Source organism: Pteropus medius, unplaced genomic scaffold (genome assembly GCF_902729225.1).
Source record: "Pteropus medius unplaced genomic scaffold, Ma_sr-lr_union100, whole genome shotgun sequence".
Classification (NCBI taxonomy): domain Eukaryota; kingdom Metazoa; phylum Chordata; class Mammalia; order Chiroptera; family Pteropodidae; genus Pteropus; species Pteropus medius.
The window spans coordinates 19,092,858-19,109,657 of NW_024344370.1; the positions used below are offsets into that span (position 1 = coordinate 19,092,858).

At 33.6% G+C, this 16,800-nt stretch overlaps 1 protein-coding gene and 2 pseudogenes across 5 annotated transcripts in view; 1 reads left to right on the top strand and 2 right to left on the bottom strand.

Moving 5' to 3' along the window:
* CHM (CHM Rab escort protein) overlaps positions 1 to 15,987 on the top strand; it is a 192,502-nt gene extending 176,515 nt beyond the window's left edge. For 3 of the 5 annotated variants that reach the window (XM_039870201.1, XM_039870203.1, XM_039870202.1), the window contains 3 exons: positions 950 to 1,048; positions 6,685 to 6,845; positions 12,088 to 15,987. In XM_039870201.1, the coding sequence (XP_039726135.1) occupies positions 950 to 1,048; positions 6,685 to 6,845; positions 12,088 to 12,279 (452 nt within the window). In that variant the 3' untranslated portion in view covers positions 12,280 to 15,987. Of the gene's footprint in view, positions 1 to 949; positions 1,049 to 6,684; positions 6,846 to 10,119; positions 10,209 to 12,087 lie in introns of all 5 variants that reach the window. The other 2 variants (XM_039870205.1, XM_039870206.1) reach the window with 2 other exon arrangements.
* Positions 5,871 to 5,989, bottom strand: LOC120608353 (uncharacterized; annotated as a pseudogene).
* Positions 13,224 to 13,402, bottom strand: LOC120608421 (uncharacterized; annotated as a pseudogene).
* Positions 15,988 to 16,800: the final 813 nt, after the last annotated feature.

Genomic DNA, 16,800 nt, shown 5'->3' on the forward strand with positions numbered 1-16,800 from the left:
CTTTTCTATAGGTGTTTTAGGGGAAAGAATTTCTCAGTACTTATACTGTTCCTAATATATTCTTTCTGCCATTATTTTATCCCTCCCCAAGCCCTTCCAGGACCATAAGAATTTCTCCTATTTAGAGATCCTCTTAGTTCTTTCTTTCAATACATAGAACTTTTTATCCTTCCTTTACCTCTGTGTATAGGCATTCTAAATAAATTAGATTACAGTATTTCACTTCTATGAAGGCCTATTTTTAGTACATGATATTGTCTAACCCAAATATTCTCTGAGGTCTAAGCCTCATGAATCTATAAATGCAAAAGGAAGTGATTTGCAATTCCTGAAAGTATTATAGACTATTTTAACTTGTACCATTTTATGGACTTTTAAGTTTATGTATGATTCAAACTAAGCCAACAGTGTTCCCCCAAAAGGTTTCTTAGAGGATCCTATAATTAATAGATTATTTGTTGTTAACTTATCAGTAAAATTTGTATAAATGGAGTCTTCTGTCTGACTAATATGAAGCATGTTCTGTAGGTAAATAAATACTTCACTGTCAGTCTTTTCAACACAATTATTTTGCTTAGCAATTCTTTATCCACCCTCTTTGGGAATATTATAAAGATAGCTTAAGCTCTTTCCATGAATAAATGCTTTCCTAAGCCTTTCTACTCTGCTAGTTTTACAAACTGAACAATCAACTGCTACTTCTTCTTAGGTCTTAGGGTGTTCTCTCTTAGTTATTAGTTAACATATATTTTAGCTATTTAGCTAATGCACATAAGCATATTGTGATGGTTTTTACATGACCCCCATCGCTAGATTGTAAACTCCATGAAGGCAAGACTTGTGACTTGCTCAGCTTTCTATTTCCCAAAGCACCAGCTTAGTGCCTTGAATGGGAGTTAATAGTGAAATTCATGATAAGCAGGAACTCAAAATATTTTTTTTTAAACAGATTTGGTTCATTTGACTTGCACATCTTCTGAAACAGCAAGAGGAGATTTAGAACCAGTTGTGCAGAAATTGTTTACTCCATATGCTGAAACGGAGATAGGTAAGAACAATAATTCTGTTCAATAATCATAAACAGCATTCATGATGGAAAGGTAAAGTAACTACTTTACTCGTCTGAAATATCTCATGAAGGTTTCTGCATCCTGAACTGAAATGTGAAGTATTCAGTAACAGTGCTTACATGTTTTATTAGGGTGATTGAGCACATTCTCTTCCTAAAACTGGGAAAATATTCACTGTATAGAGGTAAAGGAAAAATACACAGCACACACACAACGTATATAATTAAGTGCAAAAATGTACATTTATATGTGTACATACATGCATAGACAAAAGACTGCAAAATACAGGAAATCTCTCAGTTTTTCCAGGATTGTGAACAATTTATAATTGTTCTTTATTTATAATTTTATTTACAGGTGTTGTACAAAGAGCGTGTATTCCTTTATCAGAGAAAGTTATCTTCATTTGCAAAAAAACATTGGTTCAACTGAGAGAAGATTAAAATATTAATTGACAAATGTAGGAATCCTTCCTAATTGTCTTTTAATGCATAGCATGCTAGTGATCTGATAAATATTTAGCTCTCAAATATATATGCTACTATGCTGCTTATTCATGGTGAAAAAATATTTTTACAACCATGACTCATTCTCTCTTTCTCTCTCTCTCTCTCTCTCTCTCTCTCTCTCTCTCTCTCTCTATATATATATATATATATATATATATATATATAAATATATATATATATATATATATATACATATATATATATATACACACACATACACACACATATATATATATTAACCAATGTTACCCCAATAAATTTAATAAAAATGAATCAATAAAAGTAAATCAACCACAGCTTTTTAAACTTTTCTCCCACATCATAAGCTAGCTTTTGTAGTTGTGAATGGAGTAAATTGTAATGTATTTTGTGTGTAAGTGATCAAAAAATAGACTGGTGTATCTTCTTCATTTCTATGAAATAATGGTGATTTTCATTATATGATTTGCATGCCCACTGGAATTATGGCCAGTTTCCTCATTGATTCATATATCTTCATTTTCTTTGGATGTTACATTTGTTCAGAAAACCATTTATTTACACCTACCTGTTATTTTCTTTCAGTTCATCTCATAAGTGTATTATTTGTTTTCTTAATGCAGAGATATTGCATAGAGAGGCATTTATATTTATTATAAGAAAATAAAACTGCTCGGTTCTCTGGAGCTAATAGCAATATAATCAATTTCTTTCCGAGCTGCCTAAATAAAAGCCCAATCTAAAATTTTACTTTAGTTTGGAATTTAATTTGTTTCATATTTACATTTCCTTCACTGGAAAGTCTCATGTAAATGTTTTAATTATTGTTAAAAATTTGATTGCAGAGTTATGGTACATGATAAAATTCCTAAACCTAATGTGGAATCATAGTTTTATCGTTGGCTCTAATTACCTTGTTTGCAAAAACTCTGAATTCCTTCTTTATTTCTAAAGTTCTTAATATTTTTTTGTTCTTTCTTTTATCGCGTGGTAATCATAAAGAATCCACTAAATTTGAATCTTGTATCATTGCTCTTCACTTTTGAAATGCATTTAATTTTTGTTTTTAAAAAGTTAAGTTAGGGAAATTACATATTCATTACTTAGCATCCTCTATGTGTTTTAGATTTTAAAACATTAATCTTAGTGGTTAAAGTGATCCTGTTTTGAAATGATATATTGTTTAAAACCTGAGTGAAATTCTTTAGTAAGAACTGTGTGCTCAGAAGGGTCCTCAGGTGCACTGAGGCACTGAAAAGCTAGTTTTCACTGATACATAGGCCTTTTTATCATCGGGATGAGGTAATGGTCATATTTTAATTAAAATGTCAGAACAAATACTGTTAGAGTTATTGAAAATGAATCACCAGATAAAGTGAGCACTGGGCCATGGCAGGTCAAAGAGGCAAAGTCACCTGGAGAAGAGAACTCAATTCATTTTCCTGCCTAAATGAGTAAGAAGGAACTTTATGAGCAATATGAACTTTTAATACATTAAAGTACATTTTTCTCTCTAGCAGAAGCCCCTAATTTTACAGATTGATGGCTTTTATTACTGTTTTGCTTATTTGACATTGATATGAAACCTTATGCTTTAGAGCATTATAAATATGTTTTTTAAAATGCGTGCCAAAGGAATAACATTATTCGAGTTTATTTTTTTCTTCTAATTTGAGTTCTACGTTCTGTGTAGTGCTATGCTTCATAAGCCTTTGTGAAAGCCTATTCACCAGACAAGGAAGTTTATTGTAAAAGATAATGTTCCTTTCTCAAATACAGTACTTTTGCCAGTGCAGCTGAGAAATTCCATTAGGGTTGTGAAGATATTTCCTCTCTTCTCTCTCTTTCTTACTTTTTCACGTGTAAGGTATCAGCCAGAGCTTTTGACATATGCTGTGTCTTAAGAAGCAGTTTTACTAATACTTCCAAGAGCCTTACCTCCCAGGCTCCTTTAAGAACATCAAAGATCTCTAAACCTTTCCCTACTTCCTAGTCCAAAGAAATTTTAGATGTTTTATGCTCAATGAACCTGATTCTGCAGGTGAGAAAATTAGGTGATTGCTTACCATTCATATGTGCATTAATTTTTTCAGACTCCAGAACACGATTCCAAGCACTGATTGAACAGTTATTTTTAGTCTCACTGGTAGAATTGTCCTCAGTGGTTTCTTGTTTTATCCAGGAACTTGAGATTTGTTTTATATGAATCGAAGCAAGAATTTCATTAGTACTTTGTCTACGATGTAGTATTATCACTGCATTATCTTCTTTTTCCTTCCATTGTGCATGGCATATAGAGTTACCTCATTCTATTTTACTCATTTCCTATCTCAAAAAAGTAGTACTTCCTAAAAACAGAAATTCCCCTTATAGGTGTTATTTTGAAGTTGGTGGCTGGTAAGGGTGTTAAGTAAATACTGGGCTGAGAAGTCAAAAATGCCTTTTCTTAATTCCTGTTTGTATTTGTTGTGTCCAGACTAGGTCCAGATTGTGACAATCTCCTACTCTTGGTCTCATGCCACTCTGCTATGTTACTAAAATAGTTTACTCTCACCCTAAACATGGCATGCAACTATAGACCATTTATTTATTTCTTTGTTGTGTGCCATTGTTGATTTTCATCTGCCTACCTTCTTCCATACTTACTGCAGTTTAATTTGCCCAGAATCCTATTCTATTTAATTGAATAAAATGAGCTATTACAGAAAAGCAATTCTACTTTTGGCCAATTGACATTTTCCTAGCCAAACCTCAGCAACTTTATTTTATTTTATTTTATTTTTACAATCGTGTACTTCACAACTGGATGTTATTTTTCCAGCTATCTCTCTGCTGTTCAGCTGACCTCAAAGAAAGATGAAGCAATTATATGTCCTTTGAGGGTTTTAAGGTCAAAGCCTGATAACTTCCTTGTATCAGAAGCATTTATCTTCAGCTTGTGTCAACTTTTCATCTTCCTCATGGTTCCTTTTCAAAGCTTCAACCTCTGAAATTTCTTTCCTATAACCTACTGGATTATTCATTTTCCCCAATTTTTATTTAGTGAAAGCCCTCCTCTGAGCTGGAAATTTCATGAAATACAAGATAAGCTCTCTTAGAGTATGCTCAGAAACAACTAGGCAATATTAAAGAACTTCCAGACCTTAGCCCACTTTTCTTCAGTGCTCCTGGAGTCTGGTGTCAGAACTCATAGACGGTATGTTTAATTATCTGCCTATAGAATTTAGTGAAACTAAACTCACCAGTAAATTTACTAAGAGCCATATGGTTTTAGCTGTGAAATATGAGTTTTCCTTATATTTCTTTATTTTGTCAATAAATAGGTTTCACCACTTATCGTGTGTTTACATGAAGTTGGTGATACCTTAGACTCATAAATCTTAGTGTTTAGAAAGTGACATCACTTATTCCATTCAGAGTTTCTTTATCCTATCACAATAATAATTATGGATTATTCAGGATGAACTAGAAAAATACCATATTTGGTATTCTTGTAATTTTAAATTAAATACAATAAAATCCTATTCATCCTAAATTGGTGAATGGAACAATCCTGTTAATAGAATATTACAATTATCTGAGAATTTCTCTACATCGATTACTAATTTAACAGTAAGAGTTAATCGAGTAGATAATTATACCTTTAGCATTTTTTTTTTTTGATTCATAAGGTACCTCATGGTCTTGAAGGGTATGAAGAGTAATTTTCACACATCTATTATTATCATTATATAGAATTTGAAGTTCAGATACAGGCTAAAGAAAACACTGTAGTCAATAAATATATTAACGGCAGTATTTTCTGTTTTTAACCAAAGAAAATTTAATTCGTAACATTTCTAAGGAAGACAGAAAAATAATTATTAAGATAGCAAGGAATAGGCTTTAGGTATTGAGGTTAATAATGCTGGGCCCTTTAATAAGGACATCATACTGTGATTATACCTGAAAACAGGATTAAAGTCAATTTAGAAATTATTTGTTGAGCATCCATTGTGTGCTAGGCCCAGTAAGAGGGAACATTAAAAAGTAGAAGAATAAGAAGTAAATCTACTTCATCTGTGCATCCCCAGCTCCTAGGCCAATCTCTAACACACATATAGATGCTTGCTGTTAAATGAGAGCATGTGTGCTAAAACAACTTGCTGTCTCCAACCTTTTTATACTATTCGTTTGTTGGTTCCCATTACTTTTGTAATACTGTACCACAAAGCATTTGTGAGTTAGGATATCAAAGTTCTAATCCTATGTATACTATGTTTATTTATTTATTTGTTTATTTATTTATTCATTCATTTATGCATTTATTTTACACCTCTAGCACCTGGTCTTCCTAGGTGGTCTCCCATCCAAGTACTAACCAGGCCTGACCCTGCTTAGCTTCCAAGATCAGACAGGATCGGACGTATTCAGGTTGGCATGGCCATAGACCTGTGTATACTATTTTTAATAACAGCTTTATTGAGATTTAATTCATGTGTACCATACAATTCACCCATTTAAAGTGTAAAATTCAGTGTTTTAATATAACATAATTGTCCCAACATCACCACAGTCAATTTGAAAATATTTCTATCACCCCAAAAAGAAACCCCATACCCATTAGCAGTTATCCCCCACTTACCTCCAGTCCCCTCCCCCCATCCTAGGTAACCACTAATCTATATTCTGTCTCTGTAGATTCGTCTATTCTGGACATCTCATAATCCTGTATATACTGTTGGCTTCTTATATAATTTTTTAAGTTGGTTTGTCCATGTGAAACAAAATCAATTTATGTTTTCTTCAGAGGTATAATTTAAGGATCAGTATGATCATAAGCTCTTTGATCCTGGTGAGGAGAAACAATAGAAATCCAAGGGAACACAACTGGAGTTAAATCTAAGTAACTTACTAATCATGAAAATAATTTTTAAGGTCTAACTTGTTAAGTTGAAGAGCCATTGCTTGAAGTATCATGCGCATGTATTAATTAGAGTGTGTGGACACAGATTTACTATCGTTTACTTAAAAAACTCTGATTTACTACAATATAGTCATGGCTTTGTTAGTAATTGGCTATATATTGTAGTAATTGACAGGCATATTGTGCTTTAGATGTAAGTAAAATTTATGTCTACATTTAGAAAATGAAGAAATTGAAAAGCCAAGACTACTATGGGCTCTTTACTTCAATATGAGAGATTCTTCAGATGTCAGCAGGAACTCTTATAATGATTTACCATCCAACGTTTATGTCTGCTCTGGCCCAGACTGTGGTTTAGGAAATGATAATGCAGTCAAACAGGTAAGGCTGTTGATATTTCTCAGTCTTTTGTTAAGAAGTTGGTGTGGTAGGGAATGTGAACTGTTTTTCCCTCTGGGAGATGGGAAAAGAGACTAGAAAAGCATCTGTCTCATTTAATTTAATCTGCAATTTGCCCCTAAACTGTTTTCTATGAATAAGAAAGCTACCCGAAATATACTTTAAATATAATATCAGATATTTTCATGTTTTTAAATATAATGATGAACTACAGGAGATCATTTATGAGTTCCATTGTGGGAACAAGGATGGAAAATGCTAGAAATACATATTCAGAAAAATGAATTTATAATGCCAGTATTCTAAAGAAATATTGTTTCTAATCAGTATTATTTTGAAATACAGAAACTGTTTTTCTCTGTTAACCTGTGTCATTTCAAAAGGAGTGTAACTAGTAAGGCATACAAAATGTAATTTTAAAATGGTCCTAAATGGTTTTCTTATTTTGGAAAAGGACACACAACTTACAATTTTTCACAATTAACATGATTCCTTTAATGTTTCAACATGAGCCAGTGTTCCAAGAGTTACTATTATAGCTGCTGGGAGTATATTAAATCGAGATGCAATTTTGTGGCAGCTCCTAAGCAGGGCTATAAATAGGCACAAGTTGCCAAAAGTGAACTATGATTCCATTAAGCTGAAGATTCATATGCATATGCAAATACACTTCTCCGCACTTGACAGAAAGAGCAGAAAATAATAAATCTAAACTTTTCATGGACAGAGTTGGCACATCTGTCAATTGAATCAATAAATAGATAATTTCACATTGTTCTAAGACCACAGAAAGAAGTTTCGTTCTCACTAATGACAGGAATCTTATAGAAACAAATGGCTTCACTGATCCTTTAATTTTTAGTCATAGTGGCAAGGGCATGACCCATACATTTAAAGTTTTTTACCAGATTCTTTATTTCTCATCTTCAGAGTCTGATGGTGATCTTGGATAATCATATTTAGCCAATGATAACAAAAGCAAGAAGTCAGATCTTTCCTCCATCATACATTCTATTAGCTTAATAGGAACCAGAGGTGGTTCAAGATCTACATTTATGGGTTAATATGACCAAGTCATTTTTGCTTTGATGTTCTAATTTTTTCCAATCAGAAATTGCCAGCAAGTTTTCAGCTGAATGCTTAGGTCATTTTTATTCATGAGCAAACTTTAATATTTTTTAACCAAAATGAAAGATCTTTTAAGTAAGAGCTTATTATACAAGTGCTAATGTGATCTAAACTGCAAGCTAGAAGATTATAATTAAAGTAATTTGCTTCCCAAGAAGATAGTTTTCAGAAGTACAGTGTTATCACAGTAGAAAACAATCATAATGCTAGTTTTGGTACTAATTATTACATGCTGTTAAATATAAGTAGTTTTAAATTTGTTATATAGCGTTTATACGCATTTTATTTTATTATTAGTTTCAAGTATACAGTACATTGGTTAGACGTTTATATGGTTTATGAAACCATCCCCCCGATTACTCTATCACCCATCTGGCTCCACACATAGCCATTGCATTACTGATGACTGCATTCTCTATGCCATGCTCCCCATCTCCGTGACCATCTCTCAACCACTAATTTGAACTTCTTTAACCCTTCGCCCCATTCTCCCAACCCCTCAACCCTCCTCCCCTCTGGCAGTGACCATATTGTCCTCTATTTGTGAGTCTGTTTTTGATTTTTTTTTTAAATTAATTTTTATGGTGACATTGGTTAACAAAATTCGATAAGTTTCAACCATACATTTTAACAGTAAGGCATATATATATTTGCATTGCGTGTTCACCTCCCATAGTTAGATTTCATTCTGTCACCACATATTTGACCCCTTTTACCCCGTCTGCCTATTTACCTTCTGGTAACCACTAGTCTGTTGTCCATGTCCATGAGTCTCTGTTTGTCCTGTTCATTTGTTGCTTTTAGGTTTATGTCCCACATATAAGTGATATCATGTGATTTTCAATTGTTTTTGATTTTTTTGTTTCTTAGAATCCTCATGTAAGTGAAATCATGGTATTTATCTTTCTCTGTCTTGACTTATTTTGCTCAGCATAATACCCACTAGGTCCATCCATGTCACTGCAAATGGTAGGATTTCTTTTTTTTTATGACTGAGTAATATTCCATTGTATATATGAACCATAACTTCTTTATCCAGTTGTCTGTTGATGGGCTTTTAACTTCACGTCGGTTTGGGGAGAAAATATTATAGTGCTTACTTTAAAGGGAATCAGTAATAGTATTTCCAAATGGCTACTTTATTCAGATAAAATTTTGTACTTCCAGTATACCATCCTGTGTTCATCTCATTCATTAATTGATGACTTCTTAATTAATTGTCTAAAAAGGCTCTCAGAATATCACCTAGGCATTTTCCTTTGTATAAAACATAAGCACTTGCATATTTTTTTAACAAATAAAATGCTTCATTTTACCATTTAGCAAGTTTGCATCTGCTTTTCTTATTTCAAATATATTGATGTTGAATAATGTAGACCTGCCTGCCTCCCTTGTGTTCATAAGGAACTACTTATAATTTGAAGATATAAAATAATCTCTGTGTAATACTCACAAATTAAAGTTGTATGCAGAAGCACACCAAGACATTCTATATTATCACCACACTGATGCTAGCCTAAGTGATAGTTTTGATTGTTTCTGTGACTTGCTAGTTTTTGTAGTTGATATTTTTTTTTCTAAACCTAACATGTGATCTCTCTTTTCTTAATACTGCTTGTGTTTCATTTACCCATACACATACTGATGAACAGCCTGGTCTGTGCCTCCCTACTCTCAAGGCATTGATAGCTGTCTGTGCCTCCCTACTCTCAAGGCATTGATGGGAGCAAGAGTAGTTAAATAGTGCTATACTCTGTTTTATACCTCAGATATAAAATAAGTTAAATTGGTTGATCTGGGGGCTGGGCTGGCAACCTAACCACCACTTAGGTGATTGTTTTTATGGATAGATTAGTAACTCATTTACGATTTTTGGCACATAATTTGTAAGTTGAAGACCAGCTATGTAGGTCATTTGAACTATCAAATTGCTCACATATTGCAGTATCATTCACTCTCACATGCCATTGAGGGAGAGGGCAATTTTAAGTATCGTACTTTTGAAGCTCTCACTTATTGAGCATTTTCTGTGTGCCAAACACTCTCCTAAGCATCTCATCTATATTATATTATTTGGTCCTCACAACAACCCTATGAGGTAAGTATCCATGACATCCCCATTTTACAGATGAGGAAAAATACAAATAACCAGGTATTCGTGAAGCAAAAAGTCTGAGAGGTGGAAATGGGATGAAGTAGAAGATAAGACCAGAGAAGGTAGGCCTGAAGGGTTTTGTATGCCATAGTAGGGATCTTAGATTTTTATTCTATTAGAAATGGGTCATCTTTGAAGAGTTTTAAGCCCGAAAGTGGCATAAACAGAATTTTGTTTTCCATAGAGCCCTCTGAGGACAGCATGGAGATGGATTACATGAAAGGACTCTAGAAGTCAGGTGACCAGTCCAGTTCTGAGATGTTGCTATTGTCTAGGGGAAAGGTGGTGCATTCCTAGGCTATGTCTGTAGGAAAGGAAAAGGTGAAGTCAAGAACTAGGAGATAAAATTGACAAGATTTGATGATCGATTGCATACAGAGAGTGAAAGGGAGGGAGAACTTCAACACACAGATAAAGTAAAGATAAAACACCAAATTCCATTAGGGGGACTGAAGTGTGAGGTAGAGACTCTGTCTGATCTCACTCCTCCTGATTCTAGGGGCTAAGGTATCTCCAGTAAAGGTGTGTGGTGAGTTCCTGGGGTGGAAAGCAAAGCAAGGCATCTCAAATATTTAATTTTAAAATATGCATAGTAAAATGATATATACAAAAATATATCCTTAAACTCTACTGAAAAGGAAAAGAAGCCATCTTTTTGTTCTTTCTTTCAACTTCACATCAAAGCTCAAAAGTTTCTGTTTACTAACCCTCCACCTACTGCCAAAGAATATGATCAGTTTTAATCACCTGATACAGGAGTAGATAGCCAGGTGGTATTTAGATTTTGCAGTCCATATGGTCTCCATTGCAACTACTCAACTCTGCCATTGCAGTGCAAAAGCAGCCATAGACAATAGATAAATGAATGAGAGTAGCCATGTTCCAATAAAACTTTACTTAAAAAATCAGGCAGCGGGGTGGATTTGGCCCATAGTTGTCAACTCCTGGCTTAATGGATGACCTTGTGTGTACCTCAGGAAGGAGGGTTGAAGTGGTACAGAAAGACATTATAACCTTTAAAACAAGCATATATCTTAAAACCCCTTAATGACTTTCTTTTACCAATAGGATAGAGTGCAATCTCCCTAGCATGGCAGAGACTCTTATCTAACAATGAGCTGTATTCATCTAAATCAAAGTATATGTTTAGAATAGTGATGCTGCTTGCCACATTTACTGTGTGTGTGTGTGTGTGTGCGCCGCACGCGTATGTGTGTATTTGTTGCTGTCGTTAATTATGATCACATTTACTTTCTTATTCTCTTACCTTGTCAGATTAAGCTCAGCTTAAATCTTGACATTTTAACTTATTAATAACAATGATAACAGCTATTATATATAGAGGCTTAGTCTCGGTCATTTTATAGACAAGGAAAGCAAGGCTCAGAAGTTGAGTAAGCATTTTCCACATCACATTGCCGCTAAATTGGCAGAGCCAGGATTTGTACATGATCTTAACACTGTGCTATATTCCTTAAAGCCCAGGGAGAGAAAAATCATGCCAATAAAGCAATCAGTTGAGCAAACAATGAAAAATTTTCTTGATTTGAACAACTCGTTAAAATTATTACATGCTAAATTAGACTCTGGATATCACAAATAGGCTCTACTGGGAAATTATATAAATAATATTAAGGGAAATTGTATTTTGACTGACATAGCATGAATGTCTTTAAATTCTCAAGTATTTGAACACTTAATAAAGAATCTGATCAAGTACTGATACACTTAAATGGAGCTGAATTCATGTGTAGATTTAGGGAGAAAAGTCATGGGATTCTGAAAGCAGATTTTTAGAAGGTATATTTAGATGTATATTGGGTGAAGTTCTATAACTTAAAGAAATTTTTAAGGGTAATACTTTTTTAAAATAGTGTCAGAAAGGCACATACACTTTAAGCTGATGTCCCAAAACTATTGTGTCTTTTCTTCCCTGGCCAGGCTGAGACAGTTTTCCAGCAAATCTGCCCAAATGAAGACTTCTGTCCACCCCCACCAAATCCTGAAGACATTATCCTGGACGGAGACAGTTTACAACCAGGGGCTTCAGAATCCAGTGCCATGTCAGAGGCCAACTCAGAGACTCTCGAGGAAAGTACAAACCTGCAAAATTCAGAGGAAGCCTCTGAATAACAGATATGCACCAAACTGGATATCCTACTTTGGAAATTCCTCCTGGTGTCAGAGTCTTATTGATGGAAGAACTGTTTGAAAAATGTTAGAAAGCAGCAGCTAGTTGACATACAGAATTACCAGAAGAAACGTCATAGAAATGTAAAAGGGGATTTTCCTTAAAGAGGACATTACAAGAGCGTAAAATACTTGTAAAGCACATTGACTTGCCTGCTTTAAGATTTCAAACCTGTAGAGTTAGCAGATAAAAATTATAAATGAATTGATTCCCAGGAATATAGCTTTGAAGATGAAAATGATTCTATGCATTGTTAATAATTTCATGCTTTTACAACAGCTTTTGCTTGCCACTTTGGATCTTTGTTTGAAAGCCACATATTCAGAATCACCTCACTTATTTCCTTTGATTATTTGAATTATATTTTTCTCTTTAAAGACATCATGACACAAATGATAAAAGCATATATAAATGTAGATGAGAAAAAAACAAAAGGATCATGATCTGGCTAGAGCCTATGTTTGGAATAGAGGTTTGTATTGTTTTCTATCTTGAGAAGTATTAAAATACTATTATTAAAGTAGAAGTTTTTAACAAATCATGAGTCCATCACTCAGTGTTTTTTAATGTTAGTAGTGATATTTATATGTGTATCATTTATATACTAGGAAAGCTCAGTATTGAAATAGAAGGGAAGATTTGGATAGGTATTTGGATAAATGGTATTTGGAAATTCTGTCTAGTCAAGTAACTGGAGCACTAGCTTAATTGTCTATGGATCTAATTTAGTCCTAGCTGTGCTAATGATCTTTGGCGAATCGTTTAACTTCTGGACCTCAGTTTCTCCATATGTAAGGTGTTAATAATAATATGAGAATGATTTTGAAGATAAATGCAGTGCCATCTTTAAAATGGGTTTTCTGGAAGAAAAGTTGTTTTAAAATTTTCCCATTGACTTAAAGGTGACTATCAAAAATCTCACGCAGCAAATAATTGTTTGCTGTCAACTCCCCCAATACAATAGGTCACAGTGTTTTTATTGCATTAAGCTTTTAAGTTTTCAATTAGCAATAATCATGCCTCGGATAAACTTCATTGGCTACCATACTGCCACTGCGCAAAGCTACATTAAGCTTTTAAAATAAAACTCTTTCCTATATTAGTATTTTATAGTCTTATAGGCTAATAAACATAATAACGTGTGGAACTTTGGGTTTGAATCTTAATAATGAAAACACTGTAAATTCTTCCTATTTCTTTTCTAGTAGGAAACCTGAAACCACCAAGGATATGGAATAGAGTATGACAGTTGGTAAACCCTAGTATTCACTTAACATAAAATGTTAGGGCTGTACATAGGCAACAAATCTAGTTACAGTGAGAGTGACTATATTAAAAATTTTCCAAATGCCAAGCTCTAATGGTTTGCTTTCTTTCAGTAATAGTTTGAATTTAACATCTTATTTTGATATATAAATACATAAAAAGTTTCTTGTACAGTCGGGCCTATGTTGCCGACCAGAGAGCCATGGCTACAATAGAAAGCACATAGTTCTTAACACACTTCAGCTGCAGTGGAGCTCTGACCTATTCAGATTTCAGGGAAGATCTAGCTCTCAGGTCACAGACTCATGGGAAATGGAAAGAACCAAGGAATGTATCTCTTGCCTCACCTTTCCAACCTTCTGCAGATATAGCTGTATCCAGACGCAAGGCAAACCTTCCCAGCTTCTCAGGCTACTCCTAACCCCTCTGCCCATTGTACAGCCCCTCCCCTATCACTTTAGTTCCTTCTTTCCCTCTCTTCCCCTTTTATAATACTATACAAATCAGGGACAGTAGAATCACATTACAACCTACTTTGTTATATAGATTCAGATCTTAAGTCAAAACGTGTTTCCTGAATTCCAACTATAGCATGCACTAAATACACAATACACACCTATAAGCACTGGGTATTAGTCCTGCCCCTCAATACCAGCAATAAAAAGGTTCCACTATATGAGAGTATTAAGTCTGAATACAATTGCAGTAAGTTGCACCAATTAAGATACTGTACTTTTGTTATAGTCTTAGAGTTAAGGCCTCTTGAAAGCAGCATGCGCACTTATGTAAACAGCTAATCAGGGTAGGCCCAGAATAACTAGAAAAATTCTGGTAGCTTTATTATAGCTATCTATATGTAGAACAATGAAGGAGATATCCTGTGATCTCATTGCCAAGCCCATGTTGTACCCTGTTTCATCTATTGACCAACATCAGAATCTCTCCAGGCTGTTTATTAAATACTGTTGAAATGTTTAAAAGCTCCTGAATATGATTAGTGATGATTAAGATATTATACAATTGTTCGAGAACTTTAGATATTTCCTGTTGCCCCAACATGTAATAGAAATTGTTCTAAGAGCTTTCTTTTCAGCTATCTTAATTACCGTGAATAAATATTTGTTTACATAGTTTTGAGTCAGAAAAAGAAAAACATTTTGGTTTTGTTGTAAAACCATAAGCCTAAAGTCATATGAATAAAATCAATATGTTGTACATGATGCAGAAATTTCAGTAGCTAATTTAAAATTTTGAAAATGCTATTATCAAAGAATTTTGATTCATGTGTTTAAAAAGTTTAGTTATGCATGGTTATTAAGCACAAACGATAATACCATTCAGTTTAGTGGTCAACATGAAAACCAATTACTAACCTTATGTTGCTAATGTATTTTTGTCTAGTTGGTATGCCTGCCCAGAAAAACAGCTATATATATTATAAACATATTTTTCTATACAAGAACTAAGTTAACAATTTTCCTCATTTCCTGTGATATTTAGTTGCCCTTAGTAAAATGGCCATGTTGATAGTTAACTTCTAGAATGGTAGTTTCTGAGATTGGCAGCCCTTTGTCTAGTCCTAAAGACCTCAAAAAAATTTTGGTGAAATTGAATGGCTAAATAGTAGTGATCCTTTAAAGCAGGAATTAAACAATTTCTTTAACATATAAAGTTATTTACTGCTATAAGTATTGAATAATTTATCTCTCTACTCAGTTAATTTTCTTATATGCATTTCAAAAAGCATGAATATATGATTATTCATACTTTGCACACTGTAACAGTAAGTTTTCAGAGGAAATAAAAGTGTTTTAAATGCCTTTTAGGCATGGCATCCTATTTTTTAATATTAAAGTTTTGTATATCTGCGAAGAAATTAAAGATTGTCATAGAACTGATGTATTGATAACAGTTTATTATATAAACTGTTTAATAAACAGTTTATTATATAACAGTTGATAAGTTTATTATATAAACAATTGTATAGCTATATACTTGGTTTTGTTTCTAGGCATTTGTCAACTGTGTCAGGTTTGTGAAAAAGGTAATCAAATGATACATGGGTATGATTTACTTAGCGAACTGTTCTAGATGCCAGCATCAGGATTTATTCTGTTTGAAATCAGTGCTATGAGGCATGGGCTATGGCTTTACAGTACATTGATTGCCTACAGACTTTTTACTTTGGTATACGAGAATCTGAAATATTTTTCATACTTGGTGAATGACAACCGGAAATGTTTTTCTCTGTTGTGATTGAATCCCCAACAGCTTACTTGCAACAGAGAAGAGAATGCTGATGTTCTTTTTATGCAGCAATCATTTATTGAACTGTAATTTGTTCTTGAATCAAATAATTAAAGCAGAGTGACATCTTCTGTCAATTCCAAGTAGTTTCTAAAGCTTCTCAGACAGGACACATTCAAAAGATAACAAGACTTTCAAAACTGGCAATTTATCTGTGAGATTATTAATAAATCAAGTTTAAGAAAGATAAGGTTAATTGAATTTTTAAACAAGTAGCTGTATTATCCTTCAAGCACCTTGGAGTTCATACAATATTCACACTTTTTAAACAAGTGCTTTGATATGTTTGAATTCTCCCCTTTAATGATGGCTTTTTAAAAATGCCAATAAAGCGGTTAACACTTAGCATCCCAGGTCACACTTTGAAAGCCACTTTTCTTTTCATTAATACAGTTCAGCTGTAGGGCTGCAATGAGATGCCCTTCCCTTATAAGTTGCTACGTCTACTCTTTCTGGTGAGGATGACTCTTAGGATCATTTGACAGGTAATCATTAGAACTTGAATCCTCGTAGACTGTAGGGTCTTTTAGCCTATCACTACATGGGGATTTATGCTGGTAACACCTATTACTGCTAATAGGACTTGGATGTATAAATTTTCCTATCAATGAGACAATTGACCCCAAAACGAAATATTCTTTAGAGATGGACACTTGCTGATCCAGAAGCATTAGTAAATTGTTCAATTCAGGATTTTCATGTGTGAAAAAAATTGCAAGACTATAATTTTGCAGAGGATTTCTTTGTAGAGCTAGAAAAGATGATGTACTAGCTCTTAATTTTCTATTCCCATTTCTAATACATGTTAGACATGTGTACTACTTTTTCGTATTATAAACATAGCATTTTTCTCTTATTTTTAAATGAGTAAAATAATTTTACCCAGAATT